Source organism: Neopelma chrysocephalum, unplaced genomic scaffold, assembly GCF_003984885.1.
Source record: "Neopelma chrysocephalum unplaced genomic scaffold, ASM398488v2 Primary Assembly neopelma1_188, whole genome shotgun sequence".
Taxonomy (NCBI): domain Eukaryota; kingdom Metazoa; phylum Chordata; class Aves; order Passeriformes; family Pipridae; genus Neopelma; species Neopelma chrysocephalum.
The window spans coordinates 1,425,920-1,447,312 of NW_020897850.1; the positions used below are offsets into that span (position 1 = coordinate 1,425,920).

Below are 21,393 nucleotides of genomic sequence, written 5' to 3' on the forward strand. Positions count from 1 at the left end.
TGTGTTAATATTTGAGTGTAATGAATAAAACAAATGCCTCAGGAGGTGGTTCTAACTGGCTTTTACATGAACATGCATTATTTCATTCACTTTTATGTTTACTAATTAACTGACTTCCAGCACCTTTGACAAAGGGAATTCTCAAAAGCTGCTTTGGAGGTAATAGAGCCAGTCAGTTAATTGCATTTTTAACAAGGTCATATTTAGATAAGACTCTTTTCTTTTTTGTGAATTTATTATGCTTAGTTCTGAGAGAAGATTTATTAATCTTTGTCAACTAAGCCAGTAATTTTTTTTTCATCTTTTCCTACTGATTTCTGCCTCAGTCAAGGATGACAATTGTGTTTTCAGGGTTTTGTTGTCACATATGCTTTCAGGGGGTTTTTTTGATATAGAATCACAGAATCAGAGTGGAAGAGTTGGAAGAATTGTAACTAATAGTGATAATTACTATTCCTAATCATGGGAGGCAGAATTCCAAGTCTTTGGTATAGTGTTAGCATTTAACCAATGGATGACAATGGAGCGTTGCCACATTTGTACTCGTGTAAAACCGAAAAGTAAAAAGTTCTGTGTTTCATTTAAGTAAAATTAGCTTTTAAAAAATGAGGATTGAACAGACCACGTAGTATTTTCACATTCTTAATGTTGTTTCCATATGTTACTACAACAACCAGAGACAGTAAAGGGGCAGCAGTGGGTTCATAAATAGAATAAACAAATTGGTATTAACTAGTATTACAGAGTTATTTGGATATTTAATGCAATGGTCTCTTTGAGGTCTTGAATTCATATAAGCTAGTAAAATTGGAGTTATGATTCCCACATTCCTGATTCAGTGTTTGTAGTGTTTAAGAGGCAAAATGACATACTTCATTTCTAACTTCTTTGCTTACGAGTTGGAGCCGAGTTAAAATTGCTGTGGGAAGTGTGATTTTAGGGGTTTTGACTTGTGTGCAGTCAACCATAAAGTTGCCATGTTAGCCTTATAATTCCTTGCTTGTTTTAGACAGGAAAGAAGCAGGTGCAAGTGTATGTCTGACTTCTATATTTTCTTTGTTGGTATGTCAGTCCCTTTTTCAATCACATGGTCATATATATATGTTCATCCCAACTTTTAACACCAGCTCCTCTAGATGTGAGGTGCTGCATATTTTCAAGACATTTAGTGCTAGTAGGTAATACATGTTTTTGACTATAATGCAGAATTAGTGGTCATTTTAATCCTGTGAGTCCGAAATTTTGCTGTAGCCACATTACAATATGTTGTAGAAATGAACAGAGGCTGCATTTTAAAACTACCAAACCCCAATTTTTACTGCAGTGAAAATCCATCAATAGTGAAATGAACATTCCTGTTTGGTAGGTGATGTTCTCTTATTTGCAAAGCAGTGAGGGAACACTTAATTTGAGAAGGGAAGACAGTGACTGGGTTCTAATGCTCTGAGCAGGAACTTGATTCTTTGGACAGATTGTTAAGCTGATAAGACTTCTGATGTTTGGTCTATCTGCAGACAACTGGTTTGGATGATTCACTAAGAACTGGATCATACTTTTCCTCTGCTGTTTCTCTGATTTACCACCCAGTCACATTTGGAGAAATACTGCATTGCTGCTGGAAAATTCTAGTTGTGGTTATACACATTTTTTCCCATCATCATCCCTTTCTGGAACTTAAGCAGCCTGGTTTTTTAAAGAACAATGTTGTTGATGTGGTGTGATCCTTCTTTTTGAAATAAACTCTTTTATTTTGTCAACTGACTTCTTCTAACTTAACAAATCTATAGTTGTTTTAAAAACACCAAAAACGTTTTCTTTTGGAAACCTTTGTTTCTGTTCTGTCATTTATTTTTTTTTAGGGAAAAATCTTCTAAATTTTTATTGAAAAAGTTACTTTAATGTGCTTATTATATTTAGCACTATTACTGTTATTACAGAGAGTCGTGATTGGAAATGAATTAGGTTAGTGCTGTAATTTCACTTCAAATAACAGTTTTGTGTGTAAAAAAGCAGGTCAGATAGGCTCCTTTTTTAAGTGGTGTTTTAGAAAGGTAAGAGAGGAAGCTTATTCTGAAGAAAACATTGACAGATCAGCACATAATGATCCAAAGAAACTTCTCTAGGTCATGCAATAACACCCAGCTGGGATTAAAGGGAATGATAACTTAAATAAAATCATTGCTGGTGTTAGGTGTTATTACATTTATTTACTTCTGTAACTGTTGATGTTTGGGGAACTTTTCGTGTGAGTAGCTGTACAAATGTCACATTTAAATTGTACAGCTTCAAATTATGAGGAAAAGACCTGAAGTGCAGTTACATAAAGACAGGAAAGGTAAACTTGAGGTTTTGGGCTTGTTTCTTCCCTCTTAATTTGGAGGGATTAATTTGATTAATATTGCATGTTACTTTGGGGTTTTTTTTAATATGTTGGACCCATACATCACACAAATTCATATACACCAGGATGCATACTTGGGGGTGTCTGCCTCCTTGTTTTTGAAGATGGTGCTTCCACATCCTTTTTGTGTTGGAGTTTAGTGAGGAGCTTCTTGTTGACCCATGCAGGCCTCCTGCTGCCTTTGCTCGACTTCTGCTTGTCCCAGTGAACCATTGTTGAGGTTGGAGGAGATAATCCCTGAGGAGGAACCAGCTCTTTTGGAACCTTCTTTCTAGGATTGTGCCCCACGTCCCAGGCAGTCCCACAGACTTCCTTCCTGAAGTCCAACGTTGTGATCCTGCTTTTTGCCTCGTTCCTCCCCCTCTCCTGAGCTCCACCACCTCGTGGTCACTGCAGCCAAGGCAGGCTGCCATCCATCCATCTTCACATTCCCAGGCAGTCCTTCCATGTTTCTGAGGATCAGGTTCAATGGGCTGCCTTGGAGATTGCTGTGTTAGGAAGTTGTTATCGGTGTGCCCCCGGGAATCTCCTGGATCTCTGTGTTGTCCCTTCAGCAAATACTGGGGTTGATGACATTCCTCCTGAGGACCAGGACCTGGGACTGTGAGGCTCCTTCCCGACCCCTAAGTTCTTCCCTGATCCCAAAAGAGAGCTCCAGGCATTCCAACTCCCTGTCACATAAGAGGCAACACCCTGTCGTTGCCTTCCTGGTCTTTCCTTGCAGATGAATGCATTTATGATTCTGGAAAAGGTGTTCTGCAGGAGATTGGAAACAGGTCTTGGAGGTAGGTGGTTTTTATGGCTGGAGTACTAGAAAATGTATGTTTTCTTACAAAACTAATATATGACTTACATCCTGTTAAACACCATCTTCTAAGAAAATATTTAGGTTGGTTTTAGGTGCAGACATAGAGGAGACAGAATGCTAATAACAAAAAATAGGTGTGAAAAAAAAAAGTTTATGTACTGTACCTGCAAACAAATTTATAAATGAGATTCCAGGAAATTTCATGGGTCACAGCAGGGTTTAAAATTATGGAACACAGAAAAAGGGGCAATTTCAGAAAAGACACTTTAGCAGATAGCAGTGCATCTTTTTGCTGAACTGGGAAAGGTATTTATGGATATGGCAACAATCCCTTGCCCACCTCTTTTTCAAGTGAGTGCCAGATACCTCACGTTTATTTATTCACCTTTAATTTTTTTTAGTATTGCTCTATGTACTCTTCTTTCAGACACTCATTTTTATTCAAAGTCTTTATTTATTAGTAATTTCAGAGCTGTTTATCTTTTGGCCTGTTTTTTTCCCCCCAGTTTTGATGTCTTCTTTCCTCGAAATTATTTTTCCAAATATGAGGAAAAATAACTTTTTATTTCTCTTAGGAAAAGATTCTGCTCTCTTGCCTTTATGTTTTCCTCCTAAACTCTTCTTTTATTAATTTTTTCGCTGGCTTGTTTCAGAATTATTAGAAGGTTGGTTATAAGACTAAGCATAGTGACTTTGTTTATAAAATATTAAATTTAAAAATTAAAAAAAAAAGTGTTCAAATATACCTCTCTTATGCTGTTGTGCTGTTACTTAACAGTTTTGAGATCCCTGACTTGCCTTATAATCTAGTTTTCAGTTACAGTCATGAAGTGTGCCTGGCATTTATACTTTTATACTTATGCGCCTCCTTTTGCTCCCTAATTTTAAAGATATTCAAGAAACTGGGCTTAAACAACTTTCATTTTCCTGATGTGCAAGTAGGTATAAGTAAAACATTTTTTTTGGACCCAGATTTTGTGTCGTGACTGCTTTCTGCCTGTCCTGACCTGTTTTATGCCAGTGTATCCTTGATTTCTTTGAATTCATTTGCTAATTTATGTTTAGTGTGTCACAGCTCTGTCACAGCTGCTGCCCATCTCCATTTTCACATTCACAGCAAGTGTGTTCAGGATGATTCATCTTTTTCTTTTTTTTTTCTATTTAATATGGAAATTCTAATTAAAACAGTTGTGAAATGTCCAGATATATGTTCTTTACCAAAAAGCTTGTCTCAGCAAGATCTAGCTTTTGTAGGAATAGTGTCTTACTGGATTTTTGAGGGGATAATGCAAATGTACTCAAGAAACCTGTGTAGAGTAAAACTTGGATAAAGGTACTCTTAAGACAATGCTTGTAGTCCAAATACCTGTTACTTGGTATAAACTTCCTTTAAAAATGTCAGGAACAGTTCCAAAGCAACTCCATGTCCCTGGATCCACTCAAGCCCTGTTTGTGTTCAGTGTAAGTCATCTGACACATCGTAATTATTGTGAGTACTTGACCACTGCTTACTATGAAAATAGTAAATCTTTGCCAAATTAGTCAAAATTATTTAATACCTTTAACAGCATTTTTGTATTCAGTGTTTATATACTTGGAAGAAGTAAGATGCACAGCAAATATTTGGTTGATATTTTGGGAGAATTTCGAAAAATTGTCTCTTCATTGCCCTTTAACTGTTAAATCATCTGATTTAACAGTTCATTAATAAACTTTGAATGGCTGCAGAATGCAGCTAACTATATTGCTGAACATTTTATTGCCTAGTTAACCTGTTACACCTTTGAGTTCTTCAACCTGTATTAAATTTGGTATTGAAACAAAGTGATCTGTTGAAATGTATAACTTGCCAATTATTAAGCAAATTTATTTGGATAAACATATTCTAATCTAACTAATTCACACACTGGAAGTTTGTACACAACCCTCAAACTCTTGTGACTTACATATCAAAGTTAAATTTATTCATGCATTCTCAGTTACCTTGGAAACTTCCTTATTAATTATGTCTTTAAGTTTTAGGCACTTTTTACTTGAGTAAACTGCCCAAATGTTAATATATAGGCAAAATGTCAACAAATAACTAGTGTTTTAAACTACTATATATTTTAAACTCCTGTATAGCTCCTGATGTTGAGAAAGCAGTTCCAGTGGTAAAGTATTAGTTATTGCAGTGAGCACAATAGAATATAAATGTATCATCAAGGTTTGAAAACTACCATCTGATTATGAGAAGCTTTAAAAGAACAATAAAATAATGTTTGGGAAATGATACAGATAAGAGAAGGCGTAATTCAGTTCTAGTCATATATCAACATAACTAAACTGCTGTTCCTTTTTTTTTTCCTGCAAATAAAAATGCATGTTTATAAGGTCAAAGCAGTTTTCTGGTGTATATTCTTACAGTGATTATTTTTGGTTTTGTTTACAGATAGCCATAGTGACACAAATTATTTGTAGTTACTTTACCATCGCTGCTCTTAAATTAATAAATAAACAAGGTTTTGCTGTTTTATAAGTTTTTTTCCTCATTAAAGGCTTAAAGGATCCAGAACAGCATGTGACATGTAAAATTATCATGTACTTAAACTAATGGGAACTTTTTTACTATTCTTGGCTGAAGTTTTATCACTGAAAGAAAACTGATATTAATGAAAACTAGAATATCTGTTCTTAAACCTGAAGGATATTGAAATAAAACAGACTTTCCTAGTTCCTTAAAAATAAATCTAGTATTCAAATGTGTTGCTAAACAGATACAATATTTTGGTTTTGGACCAAATTTAAGCATTCTCAGGCAAACAATTGTTTAGGATGGTCAACATTAATTTCCAGAAATATACCGTATTCCATATCATGATGGAATTATGAAAATGAAAGTCTGAGTAATGCTTAAAAATAATGTGAGATACTACAATAAAGGACTGAGAGACGTTTTGAATTTTTTTCATGTACTGTAATTTTTTTTATATTTTAACAATAATTTCTGCTATTAAGTGTGCAGTTAATGTACTTCATTTCTATTTGGGGAGAACAATCCAAGTTTCTGTGCTGCGTTTTCAAGGGCCCTGAGTTTGTTGTCTGACTTTTCAGATAAGTAAGAAGTGAGTGTGTCATTGAAAAGCAGATTCCCATTGATCCGATAGGTAGAAAATTTGAAATAAACTTTGGTTAATTCAGGCAAGCTCAGAAGGAAAACTTAGTTTGTGTTCATAAGGAACATATAATGTAAAACCTTCTGAACCTCCCTTACATTCAAACTGTAAACTGAAAAAGTACTTTTTATGATTAAAAGTAAATGGTTTATGATTGGCTCTTTAAGGAGATGTCCACTTCCATGTTTCTGAGCCAAACCATCATTTCAGACAGTGTTTGATGCCTGCTTTTGTGGCACTGTTTTGTGAAATATTTGGTTTGAAAAATTAAATGAAGCACAACCCTGAAAAGAGGTCACTAGAGAGGACAATTCCTGGGTTTCATGTGGAGTGTGATCATATCTCTGTTTTAAGATAGATTAACCTGGTTCTATATATCCTGTACTGTTATTTACTCTGAATATGGTGACAGTTGTTAACTCACGAAAGCTGTTCAGGCCTTTATGATATTCAGCCAAAAATGCAGTGGACATCTCACATGCAGGGCAAAAAAGGATACTGCAGCTAACAAAGACTACAGGAATAGTCTGAAGAAGTCTCATATTTCCCCATAATATTTTCATTAGAGAGTTCTCACATGGATAAGGGTCTAGTGGCACTTGCCCTCCTTCTTACATCGTTTGTCTTTACTTGCACATTCTTTGAGAACTGACTATTTATTAAATAAAAATAGCAGCTCTTTGAGGCATGTTGCAATTCCTGTGACAGTATTTTATCAACTTTCAACACAGTCCTGTTCTGTCACCACCAATTAAATTATCATATACCAATCACTGCCATAGCTGACAAATCTTCCATTGCACAACAGGAACCCTGTAGTATTTTTTAAGGAAGAATCAAAATTTTTGTTTGGGTTCTTTTTTGATATTTTGTGTTCTTAAGTGCTGCTGCACTACTTTACATTTTTAAATGTGACCTCCAGTCCTTCAAACACCTTTACATATGCTCGATAAATCTGCATATATCCAGTTGAGGAAGGCTGTATTCCAACAGGATTTGCTTTCCCTTTTTGAAAAGACTTTTAGCCAAGAGCCTTACTGTAAGCGATGTTTGTGCCCCTCTGAAGAGGGGAGCTGCTCAGAGCAAGAACGTGCCTTAATCATGATTTTTCTCATCTGGATTAGCCAATTTGTGGGAGGTCTGACGTAGCGTGAAAAACTCAGGAGCTTCAAACCAAGTTAAAATACAGCTTTCTGTCAAATTCAGCCTTAATGCTACAACCTTTTAAGATGTATTTACATTTTAATTTCTCACATACAACAAAGACAGACTGAGTTGGTTTCTGCATCCTTGCCAGCTGCCTTGGCTGAAAAGGAACCAAGGGACCCTCGAAAGGGGCGGTATTTGTAAGGTCTTGGTTTGTGAAGTCAGAGGAAATAACATTTGTGTCCAAATTAGAACCCCTCTGCTTCTCCCTTGCACTCTTTCAGCATCAAGAGGGTTCTTACTGTGGGGGCAGGGTTTTTTCTTGCTGTGGGATTTTTTGGTTTGGGGTTTTTGAGGGGAGGTTGGTTTTTTTTTTGTTTTTTAACTTTGGCATATTGAATAGATTAAAGAAGAAGCTATGGAGTTACTGCTGTTCAAAATAAAAAAATTCAAGGATGAGAACCGTGGTTTTCCCATCGTTGAAGGGAAGGACAGAGTGAGGGGTGGAAGAGTGTGTTCTAGAAATGATGTAATGGCAACGTGAAAAAGAACCAGGGAGTGAATAAGTGTTAGATACAGCAATGGAAAAGTCAGTCCCTGTCTCAAATTTATGCATTTGTCAAAGAATCTTTCTTACAATTTCTTTTTTTAAGTGTTAATACCATCAAGATCAATAAGTAAATGGAGTATATAAAATGAATTAGTCAGCCACATCACTGTCAAGGATCTTGAGCTGTATTCCTCATGGAGTATTTTTGAAAAAGCACAGGTATATGTCTATTTTTGTTGTTTACACTATAGCTTTAGAATTTGGAATATTTATCTGTATGAATTCATTTGCCTTTAGTGACCAATAGTAGGACTTGTTAAAAATAGATGACATGGCTTAATGATCTATGATTTTTAAAATCTAACAAATCTGTTTTTCAAATTGCAATTAAATTTAAAAAAGCCCAACAAACAAACAAAAACCCAACAAAACACCAAAACCCAATTAAAATCCAACATAACTTTTAGTTACCTCTAAGTAACTTTAGATGTTATCAATCATTGCTCACTCTTTTGTAATGTTACATCTGATGTTTTCTGACTTAAATAATTAAAAAAAAAAAAAAGGTTAATTTTTGGTGATTTTGACTTTGGGATTTTGGTGAGACTGCTTTTCTTTGAGGAAGAGAAAAGGTTAAATATATCACCCTTTTAAGAGATTAGTTAGATTTTCCACCTACCCCACCCCCAGAAACAAAGCTTTTCTCCTCTGGAGTAAGTTTTGCTTTTAGTTCAGTAGCATCCATGTTTCACAGAAAGTGAAATAGAGAAATAAATAAATGCGTGTTGGAGTTTTCACATGGGAATGCTCTTAGGGTGTCCAGGTTCATATTTAGGCTCCAAAATATGAGGAGGGTTTCGTGGGGGGGGCTTCAGTTCTTAAACACACACTTGAGAATTAAATACTTGTATGGTCCATCTTATGTGTTGCTTGAAAAGGAGTCAAGCAAGACTTACTTTCTTCTCTCACCTGAGAGTTTAACATTATTTATCTGTAAGAAGTGTGAGTTTAGTCACCTCAGAGATGGGAGGTGGTAAAAGAAATAAGCCAAACCAGACTCTCTTGTGTTGACCAGCACAACAATTGAATTGATTTTAGGGGTCCATCTCAACTGTCCATATGCAAATACATGGAGTCTGGGAAGCAAGGAGGAGGAGCTGGAGCTTCATGTGTTATATTTGACCTCATTGAAGTAACTGGGATGTGTTGGGGTATGGCTGGATCTTTAGTACAGATGTGGAGTTTCATCTCATTAAAAAGCCTTGGAAGAAAAGGGTTGTCATTTATAACAACGAGCAGCTTCAAACCACAGAGTCCAGGAGTGATGAGAGAATGGGCTGCCACTATGAGAGGTTCTGTGTCACTAGGAGAAGTCTCTGATTACTGGAAAAAGACAAGGAGGATGATGGATGGATCCAGGCTTGCCAGCCTTTTGGTCTTTGGGAATATCATGGTGCAAGTGCTCTTGGCAGCTGTTTCTGGGCACGTGAACAAGGTGATTGGGAATAGCCAACATGGATTTACCAAAATATAAATTATGCCTGACCCACCTGATTCTCTTCTGTGATGAAACACCTAGAGAGTGGATGAGAGGAATGCAGTGTACATCGTGTAACTTGACCTCGATCTGGAGAAGAGAAGGCTTAGAGGGAACCTCATAGCAGATGTCCAGTGCCTACAGAAAAATAGAGCTAGGCAGGCTCTGCCAAGATGGGTAGAGGAAATGGTGATAAATTCAAATGTGGGAAGCTGCAACTTGGAATAAGGAAAAAAATATTTAATGGTGAAGATAAGCACTGGGATGTCTTAACCAGCGAGGTTGTGAAATCTCCATCCTTGGAGTTTTTCAAGGTCTGACTGGACAAGAATCTAAACAATCTGGTTTGAATTCAGCTTTGGTCTTGCTTTCAGAAGAAGGTTAAACTAGATGACCTTAAGAGATCCCTTCCAACTTGAATGATTCTGTGATTTTGTGATTTAATACTTTGGTCATAAACTGAGAAAAATAAATATCCCACTCCTAGTCACTAAAGTCATAACTCCAATCCAGGGGATATTCCCCAAGCTGAATTATTTGGAACATTTTACTCCAAACTGGCCTACCTCATTGCCAATTAAGGGCAGGGTCAGGAATGCCTGAACCAAAAATCTGATTAATGCAGTATTTGAAATGTTAAACTAGTCAGAAAATCAGTTACTGTAAATCTAAATCACTGTTGTAGGGAATATAACATTTTTGATTGTTTTAAATGTATCTGCTGTGTTAGAACAGGAGCTTGTACTATGAAACCTAACCTTGATTTGATGCTCAGTTTCCCAAACTGTTGATTACTTTGTCTTCTGATCTAAATTCTTGTCACATTTCTAATGAAGCAAATACAGCAACTTAATGAAAAGATTATTACTTCTGTCTCTGGTTGTCCTGCAGGCTCTGTCAGTTTTTTCTCAGCTTGCACATCATCCGTTTTCTTCAGGAAACAAACAAAGAAAGCATTTGAAGCCCTGAATAAACATGGCAGCCACTTTGTGTTGGAGATGCTTTGCTTGTGCTTTGATGGGAAAATAGCTGTTGATCATCTAATTTTCAGATAGCATGTCTGCTTTGGAATGTTTTTAGTGTTCTAAAATGTATTTACAAACCAGAAAAAAGAAGATTCAAGGAAGGGGTAACTATAGCACCACTGTTTGCTTCTGGAGTTTTGTATCAAGAGGCAGCCAAAGAAAATAGTTCAGATACTGAAAATGAAAAGAAGATTCAAATGTAAAGATATAACTTCTCTTTCTGTTGATTTTGTGCTAAGTAGGACTGTTTATGTTATAATTAAACTAATTTTCTATATTACAAAAACAAAGAAGGAAGAAAACAAATCATTCTTTTCTTACATTGGAAAAATTTCAAAGGTGTGTTAATCTTACAGTCTTACAATGAGTATTTACATACAGTGAGGCTATGAGTTCTTGTTTTATGTCTTCTAGAATTAAATCTTAGGAAGCTTTTATTCATGCTTAAATAACATTTCTGCCTGCGTGCTTTTGAAGATGCTGGACTGAGTTTCAAGTTTCTCTGTAGTCATCTTGGGGAACTGAAGGTGTCCTCTAGGAATGTGCTATGAACATCATTATGTGTTACAAATAGTAGACCTCTATGAAAATACAATATACATTGCCTCATGATCCAGATCCTTAGTGAAGGTATTGAACAGAATCAGACCCAACGTTTATATCTTGGGTACACCACTGGTTTCTGGCCGGTCTCCTATTTATAGGAAGAAGGAAAACTCTCCTAGTGTAGTTTTTTCATACATATTTATATATAGTAATAAAGTATGCTGTAGTAGAGAACTACATACATACTGACATATTTTTAAATACATGCAGTATATAAAATTGTGTTGGGTATTGTAACTGGCTTCAGTATCAGTAGCTATTGATGACAGCTGGCAGCCCTTTCCAAATTAATATTTTGTTCTTTATGAACAATGGTAGAATTTAATTCGATCTGAAGACTGATGCTTTTCAGATAAGAGACATGAGACTATCCTAATGAAGGCACAAATTCCTTTCATGTTTATTGGGTTGTTTAGTGGAAGCTTCCCTGGGATTGCTCCCCTGTTCACTTTTTCTTCCTTACTTTCTCTTGCTATCATGTCCCATCACTTAGATTATATGGGAAAGTAGGAAAGCATCCAGGGCCTAAATTGCCCTGGCGACTTTATCCCAAAGAAGTAACTATCTGTATAATATTTTAGAAACCTGAAGGCAGACAGAGAAAGCTTCTGAGCCAAGTGCCCTGTGCTATTTACCATATCAGACAGTTTTGCTGGCAAAATGTATATTAATACTAAGAACACTGAGTATTAATTAACAGATTGTTCTGCAGGTGTTTTAGCTTATGAAAAGTGAAGAGTCTCTGTTCACATCCTGTAGAAAAAAAGAGCAGATTTAAATTATATTTTTTTTCTTCACAGAAAATTAATGTCTTAAATATGATAGGGTAGAGATCCCTGTCATACACTGCAAATACTTGAAGAGTGGTATGGGAACTGTAATTATGTTTCAGTTTGGGGCATGTACAGGCTCTTCTGTACTATTTCCTTTGCATAGTTTTTCACATTTAATCAGTCATAATATCTCCCAGCAGACTGGTGTGTTCACAGTCACTCAACTCTGGCTCAACCCAGATCTAACTCAGCAGGAAATGTCTTCACCACTATGTGAGGCAGTTGCTCGTGAAAGTTTGTTTGCTACCTCACTTCATTATTCACTTCAAAGTCTTCCATTGTTATAGTCCAGGTATAAATGATACTTACTTGTGTAAAATAAATCATATTACCTCCTTGTGGTGAGCTTAAGGTTTTACATACTGCATGCTTTTGGTTATATAGGGAAATGGGAAATCTTTCTCTCCTTCCTGTATTTGTCCTTATCTTTAAGTTCTTAGCTGTATCTTTCACTAGGATGTTGATGATAAGACCAAAGTGAAAATATTTGCTTTGCTACAGACCTGGAGACACCCCTGTGTTTTAGTTCTGGAGAGCTCACACTCTTATTTCACGTGAATAGAAATAGTGACCAATATGCATTTTATATACAATAGCACACTCTAGTGTGTATATTAATTAGCCATTATGGGCTGATTGTCATGATGTTTAACTCAGTTTTTCATTGATTTAGTTCTGTTGCATTCAGTATTATTGTTTTTTCTCTATACTTGTGTGAATTGATGGAAATATATATATATCTTCAATTGATATGTTAATCATAATGATTAACAGAGTCATTATGATGCTGGATGTTACAATTTTTTTTAAATGATGCTTTGAAAGAAAGATGATTTTGTGGAGATGAAAATCTCATTGTAATGGGAGTCCAATATAATAATTATCAAAAGATACTTTGATATGCAGCCACTTGCTTTCTTTTCAGGTAGCTGTGGTTGTTTTGCCCTAATTTGTAGTATCAAGACTCTTTTGATGCTGTTGAAAGTTCGATGCCACCTTCTCATCCCTCTAATTTAAGTTTTTATTTGATACCTCTCTGAAGGTACATGCATTTGGTAGCAATTAGAGCATGTATTTTTTTTTAATAAATTGTTTGCAATGGCATGTTTTCTCATATAAGAGTCACTAAATCAAAACTATTGAAACATTGATAACTATTGAGCAATAATTACTGACTGTGTGCACACAATGCCTCATTCTCTCCAGGATGCTTATGTTAAATTGCTTCCAAGCTTATGTTAAATTACTGTCAGTGTTCTGTGTGATATTCTGTCCATCACAAGGCACAAGAGGAGGGTGGAAGTCCTCTGAAGATGGTTTTACTTAAATTTCAAACTTCTTAACTCACGTTTGATTCCTTTCTTGAAATTAAGAGATAAAAATATGTTTAATACTGGGACCTACTTGAATGTAGCACATATTTATCTAAAGAGTCAAGCTGTGTTCATTTCTTCATGAAAGATACCAAAAATGAGAAAAATAATTGGTATTTACTCTCCTAATTATAATTGTTATGTCAGGTGCTTCTGTTATATATAACCTTCTCCATGTTTTTGTACAGGAAAAGCATAAGCAGGAATTAGAAGACATGAGAAAAGCTGGACATGAAGCCTTGAGTATTATTGTTGAAGAATTCAAGGTAAATGAGTTGCCAAGCCAACACAATTTTCAAATAATGTCATTGTAATAACATATATGACTTCCTGCAGTACATACTTATTAGTATACCCTGCTTGTGCTGGTTGCTCAACCTCTTTCACTTTGAGACTGTCTCTTCTGTTTCAATTTAGGCTGTTTGGTCTGAAATTCTGCATGACATGTTTTCTCAGCCTGGGAAACTTTGGGAAACTTCAGCTAAAGTTGGTTAGCCATTTTCAGTAAGGAAACTTAAAACCAGAACAAACCAAAAATGCTGTCAGTTGTGGTGAACTTTGGTTTGGATTGCTTATCACTGATCCACATGTTGGATCTCCTCAGTCTCAAGAGCTGCACTTTCAGGAAAGCAGCATCCCAGAGCAATTCAGCAGGTTTTTATCAATGCAGCACTAAGAGAAGGAGTTATGGATGAAATAAGGCTGAATGTGTAATTCTTTCATGTTGTTTCTAGTGACATAAACCAACTGGGTGTTACCATGGATAAATCTGTGTCTTTTCTTCTGTTCTGGAAACTATCCAGTAAGAATTCCACAAATATGTGTCCATCAGTGCAACTTATACTAATTTCATCTGAAGGGAATCTATCCAGAAAAAGGCTTCCAAAATTTCCATTCCTGAGAAAACTTGAGCATGGCCACTGGTGGTGTCCCACTTCTCCATAACTCCCTCATTTCACTTCTTGAAGAGAGTTTTTCTTTTCTTTAAGAGAATGTTTCTTTTGCCTCACTTCTTTGGGGACCATCTTGCAATAGAAGTTCTCCAAGGGAAATTTTCTTTGGACTGTGCTATTTTGTATTGAACATCTTCAATATCAGCATTTTTCGTGTCTGTTCTGTGCCAGATGTATAGAAAATATCTGGCTGTTTCTTGGTGAACTTGAATTTTGAAAAAGCCTGTGAGCAATTGGTAATTGCTGTACCTGTGTTTCCTCCTTTTTTTTCCCCCCCCCTGAAAATACAAAAAAAAAAATGTGAAACAGAACATTTTTGTAGTATTGAATAAAAGTTTTGAATGTTTTCTGGATATGATTTTTCACCATTTTAATGCCTTTGTGTGAGCTAAGGAAGAGTTTTGCATGGGTGATATTGGCCCTTTTAAGGAATAATTTCTTCATGTGTAGTTGGGTAAAGGAATATATTTATGTGCCATATGGATTTTTCAAAACTATTTTGCCAGTCAGCAGCAGCTGGGAAGATCTGATATTCCATCTGGAAAAAAAGGATTGTGTTTATCAGTTTTGGTGATTCGGCACAAAAGATTAGAAAGTTAATTGAATACTGTGTTTCTAAACAATATTTATATTTAGTATGTTTTTTTCTCATAGAATGTTTATATTCAACTTATATAAAGACATTCTTTAATATCAGGGAACCATGACATGAGTATACTTCATACAAGCCTTCCTGTTGCCTCATGGGGTTAGTTGCCATATTTTGAACACTCTGATGAGAAATATCAGGTATACCAGCCTCCAAGTAAATTACTGCAATCAATATTCTTCAGGGGAGCAAGAAAAATCAAAAAAGATTGCTAGATTTAAAAAAAGCAAGCTTTTTATATTGGTTGTTTATACTTTAATAACCTTTTCATTAACCCTTTACCATGTACTTTAAAAAAAAAAATAGTAGTGAATCATCAACAAAGTCACCAAAGGCAAAAGGTGTTCTGTAGTTTTGTTTGAGAAAATAATCTCGTGGATGATTTTAAAATGTTAATTCATGGTTAATATTTCAATATGGAACAGAGTTAAGATTTTTTTTTCCCCTAGATAAATTAGTCAAATGTCTTTTTGTAATTATAAAAATAATATTTTGTATTTGTGGGACTTTTTAAATGCTTATATCTTTAGGAATTTATTCTGTTTTTCAGACATGTCAGCAGTTAGTTAGATAACCAAGTAAGGAGTCCTACATGTAGTAGCATTTGTTTAAGAATGTAAAGTTAATCTGATTAGTCCTCTCAGTGAAATACATAATTGTGAGATTCATTGACTCTTTTAATTTACTAATAATTCGCCATACTTAATTTCAGGCCAAAATATGTCTTCTTGAGGATTTAAGGCTGTGTTACACTAATACATATCATTTATAAGCAGAAGTGATTTCCATTTTCCTTAGATTTTGTAAGTACTACTTAATCATTCCCAAAATTACCTTGAGTGTAGAAATTCACCTAAGCAAGTCTACTGAATTGTTTAAAAGGTATGGGAAGTGAACACAGTCTTATTTTGCATTCCTTGGGGTTGAGTAAAATGAACTGATGCAGATTATTCCAATCAAGGGATTGCTCAGGCCCAAATTGGGTTCTGTTGCAGTCATGACTGTTGGAATTTTGACTAATCCTCTCTGATACCAGTCAATTATACTTTTGTCATGCTTCTCCAAGCAGAGTTGACTGAATGTAATGCCCAACATTGGTTAAGGGTAGCTGTGTAAAAACATGACCTGCTCATCATTAGCCCCAGGAAATAATCCCCAGAATCCTTTAAACTCCAAATCCTCTAACTTAGGTATTGAAACTTGAACAACAGTGGAAAAAAGTTGACTGACTTGGGTTTTCTGTATTCCTGGCATAGACAAGTGTTGCTGCTGGGAGATTTGTGAAAGTGCCTTTACTTTGGTGCACAAAGGGAAAGAGGGTTGCCCTTGTTTCACTTCTGTGCACAAGGTTGCCAAGTTAGTAATCAGAAACTCAGTTTTCTTCCATTTTTAGAGCTGATTGCACTCCTTACACACGTAGTGCAGCAGACTTCTGATGTTTCTATGTTTGAAAATGGGTCACACTTTCTGATAGTAACTTCCTGGTGTTTGGGGCAATGATTTGTTGTAAAAGGAACAGGATTTCTCCACGCAGATCTTTCACTGGTGTGGCATCCCCAGGCAGATCAGGCACTCAAGTTTGAAGCCAAATGCTCTCAATTCCTACCCTTGCTGTAGGTCCTTCCTGACATGGCAGCAGTGTTGAAAATGCAGCTTACACAAGCAGCCAAACACGGAATGATCTTGTTTCAAGGACCTGGATGTACCAAAGCCCTTTAGAATTATTGCAGTTGTCTTTGGAATATTCACTTGCTCAGTGTGTTGGGAAATCCACTAACAGAGACCATGAGATGTTTTGTAGCACAAACCCTCAAAAGCCTTGGCTATTGTTAAACATCTCACATTCTTATCTTTCTTTCAACAAATAAACCACTTACAACATAGTCACAAAATTTGTATTAAAAACACAGAAAAACAATTAAAATTAACTCAGTGTTCTGTGTAGGCCAAGTTTCCCCTTTTCATGTTTACCTAATTTTGTTTAATTTCTGTCCTTCGTGTCATTATTTTTTTAAACTTTTATCCCTGGTAATTAACCACAGTAAAGAAAAGTAAATGTAGATCTTGGAAATTATGCTTGTGGGATCACGTCACATTTTAAGATATTTACCACAAGCAACATAAGAATTTCTTCTGTGCTTGTTTAGTCAGGCTGTTGTTCTGAAATTGTCATAGTTCTGTAAATAGAGGAGTTAAGAGTTTTAATCTGTTTTGTTTATATTTCTCACCATATAAAATATCCTCTAATGTAAGCTTTAAAGAATATGAGGTTACAGGGAGGTATATTTATTAGATGATTTTTATTTCCTTGGATTATTTTAGGCAATTATTAGTTTTCTAAAAGACTGCTTGCATGAATCAGATGTGTGTTTCCTTTTATAGAAATTAACTTTAAGATGCAAAGTTCCTTCCAACCCTTGCTGCAGTAAGAGTTTTGTCTGTCAGTTTTCAGTGTTAGGTGGTGGGGTTTTTTCAGATTTCCAGATTTGCAAAGTATGGAATATGTGGGGGCAATCAGATTGTCTTTCAAAAATATTTGTGTCAATAACAGACCTCTGAACTGAAAGGTTACCCTCTAATAAACAAAGGAAATTTAAAAAGATTTCATTACAAAAGAAGTTAATCTAGAATCAGGATATCTTTTTTTAGACATAGTTTATCCCTAGTGAGGGAAAGCTCTGAAATGTGGCCAGTTCTCAGCTCTTTAAAACATCAGCTTAGCTTATTAAGTTTCCAAGTTGACATCCTGGCTCAGAAAGTACTGACACATGAATAAAAGGATAAATTCAAAAGTTGTTGCAAGGGTTTGTATTTCACTTCCAACTTCTAAGCTTGTTCATGTGCAAGTCACACCAGAATTCAAGTGAGCCTTGAATATAAAACAACATTGGTTTTTGTCATGAAGAGCTGATGGCTGGAAAAGGAGAGATTCCTTGTGATTTTGACAGTATGGGAGTACTCCTGTATATCAGTGATGTACTATGAAAGTCTCTACAGAATTCAGATAAAAGCGAGGTGCAATCAAGTCTCAATCTTCCAAAGATCTGGCTACCAAAAATATTTTATTATGGATTGAGACATCTTTATATTTTCAAAGTAGTTATAAAAATTGCAAGAAATCTCTCCCTCCCCTTTTAGTAAGGATGACTTTAACATGTGTTTATGACCACAGAACAATAAATAGAGTGTTAAATAGTATAATAATAGAAAGGTTTGATTAAGAGTGAGTTTGCAGTTTGTTTCTGTCAGGAGTCTGTGAGAACAGTGTTTTGTGGTAAATAAATCCTTTACACTCACATGTCAATAAAACTGAGCTATGTAGACAAACCCATCATAGTGTTCAAAGTGTGGGTTGTTGATCCTTACTGGGATACCACAAGCAGTTGAAAATGAATCTGGGATTTTTATACCACTTTGCAAAAAACACATTGCCTTTTTCTTGTATTTTACCCCCTTTAATCCACAGCACCTAAATGGACATGTTTCATTTTCACTTGAAGGGAGTCTCACCTGGAAATAGCCCAATGGTGAAAATGTGAATGAAGTGGATAAGTTGAATTCTGTCGAAAAAGACATTTTCAAGAATCTTTTAAATAGTTTTATTTATGTAGTCTGTGTCCCAGCTCATAGCTGAATTATAACACAACTAGTTAAGTGTACATTTTTTTATTGAGGTAATGTATCTTTTCTGCAGGTCAGGAAAGAATTTCAGTTGTGTCCTCTGCCCTGTTTTCTCATTCAGCAAGTGATTAACTGCATTTCACCCTTAAATAAAGTAGTAGAAAGTAATTACTGGTGGAGACAGGTTGCTGAATTAGATGACTCATTGTCTAATGCTATGAAGCATAAAAATTCTTATGTACTATTGCTGAAATTAATGCTGACATTTAAAATAGTTCATATGTTTGACGCAGTATGGTAACTTTACTTCTCATTAGTAATTTTATTTTTAAAGGCAACTTGTTTTGGTCACCCTGACTCAGCAGTTTTGAAGTAAAGAAGATGTTGGATATCCTGGCTTATATTTAGTTATTTGAGCAACTTAATGATGCTTGAGCAGGATGTTCTTTTGGATTGACTAAGGGTTTTGATACAGTGCTTTTAAGTAGCATTCTAGAACATAATCCAGCAGCATGTACATCACGATGCTGGTTTCATACTGATGTTACATGTGGGTTTTTCAAACAATGCTGTGCATCTGGGAGGCCTGTGTTTTGCATGGGTCAGAGTTTCTTTTATACTGTTTTTCAGAACAGATAAGAGGGGGTAATAAAATCTACTTTGTTTTTCTTCTTGACTTTTTTTCCGCGCTAGCTTTTTTCTCCAATAAAAAGAGGGAGTTGAAAGAAAGAGATTTGGTAATTTGTTGCTCTTAGGGAATTTGGGAAGAATTGGGGGTAACAGTCTCTATTTTGGCTGTTTAATTCAAGAAGGATTCTCATAAATTGTAGCTTCTGGCCATACAACAAACTCTGGGTAAGTAGCTGTGGTTTCAATTCCCAGTAGAATGAAGACAGTATGCACTAGGGCTCTGCAAATAGGGTTGTATTAAAAGTGGGCTGGAGGGTCTGTGCCATGGTTTCAGCAAAACCACAGTCGTTGCACTTCTGCCTTTTCAAGTATGAGGACAAATTTTGGAGATGATCTTGTACCCGAGACATGACACAGCCTGTAGAAATACGGGATAAATTTTTGTGATTTGTCTTTTCTGATATTTAAGCTTTTCTTCTCCTATTGGGTACAGTACAATGTTTTATTCTCTGGTCTGCAGGCAGGGATGCAGGTCTCTAATATTCCCATCATACAGGTAGTGTGCTGTCAATTACATTCCAGGGCTACTTAATTCTCTGCCCATTGCTAAAGCATGTAATTAAAAGATGTTTATTCCCTTGAGGATGCCCCAAGGTGATTATGGATCTTATTATGATGGCTGGATCTAGTTTCAATTCAGGGTCTTCTACAATTATTCTAAGGTATGAAACTTAAAGATAAGGTTAGTTCTTTATCTGAGCTCAAACAGGTTCAGACTAATTTACGTAGTTTACTTGGTTTAATTTAAAAATATTTTGTTCTGTCATTTAAATCTGGGAAGATTTTTATAACAGTTTGAGGAAATAATGATTTCTGTGATTTTTATACACATCAAACTAAAATGAATATGAAGACTCTGTAGACAACTTATTCTTAAGTTGTTTCAGTCTCTTTGTTCTGTGAGAAGCCACCAGGCATTTTTGAGTATCGAAGGAAAAGCAGGATCAATTCTCTGATAGCTTTTTTGGGTTAGGAGGGGGGAAGAAAGAGGATTTCTTGAGTGGCTAAAAATGTTTCTGATAGTTGAAGCTTTAGAAGATGACTTGATTTGCTGTCATTGTTGTCCTACAAGTCCTGTTATTTGGGCCATTCTCTGGGAGCAGCCCCACTGTTCCTGTTAAATATGAGCATCCATGTGTTACTCCTTAGCTTTCCCGTTGACAATGTGAATTTGTTCTTTAAAAACCTCCCCAGAGCTGGTCATGAATATATGTCCAGAAACAATGAACAGAAAACCCAAGACAGTTTGGTGATGGAGTATAATGTGCATTGGGAATATGAATAATTTCCAAGTGGTAAAATAGCAAGTAGAACATAGAACTTCTCCCAAATAAATTCTAACATTTAAATTACTTTGTCATACAACTAAAACATATTGTTTACAGGCACTAGAATATGTTCCACCTCCCACTCTTGCAAGGATCTACAAGGTTCTAACACATTCTACAATTCAAATATTGTCATTCCTTGCACTGTAAAGGCTGCTTAACTCACAAAACCCACGGGATATGGATATTAGAATAAGAACTATAATCAACAAATCTCTGAAATTTTAGTTTGGCTTCATCTGTAATGGTTCAAGAGCTTTGTGAAGGTCAGGACTGAGGCAGTATGAAGGCTCCTAATTTTTCTTTTTTGTTAAATTCAATAGGGTTTAGTCCTGTTAAGATGAGAGGAGCATGTTATGACTTCCCTGTCCCTGGAAGTGTCCAAGGCCAGGTTGGATTGGGGTCTGAAAAACCTGGTCTAGTGGAAGGTGTCTCTGCCCATGGCAGGGAGTTGGAATGAGATGATCTTTGAGGTCCTTTCCAACCCTTAACATTCCATGATTCTGTGATTCTGTGATGACCCTTGCCACCCAGTGCCAAGGAAGTTCATCGCACGGTACATAGAAGGATTAATTAATTAACAAGAGCACCCATATTGAAATCCTACCTTTTGACTTCATGCAACAGGTGCCATGGGCCACATTCTGCTGTAACCTTATTGAAATGATTCAGTGAGCCATTAAAAGGAGTCTGCTTCAAGAATGCCAGCTTGATATCA

General features: G+C 35.8%; 1 protein-coding gene across 6 annotated transcripts in view; it reads left to right on the forward strand.

The window, feature by feature from the left end:
- CCDC91 (coiled-coil domain containing 91) overlaps positions 1 to 21,393 on the forward strand; it is a 121,564-nt gene that overhangs the window by 38,029 nt on the left and 62,142 nt on the right. For all 6 annotated transcript variants that reach the window (XM_027702516.1, XM_027702512.1, XM_027702514.1 and 3 more), the window contains exon 7: positions 13,623 to 13,700. In XM_027702516.1, the coding sequence (XP_027558317.1) occupies positions 13,623 to 13,700 (78 nt within the window). The remainder of the gene's footprint in view (positions 1 to 13,622; positions 13,701 to 21,393) is intronic.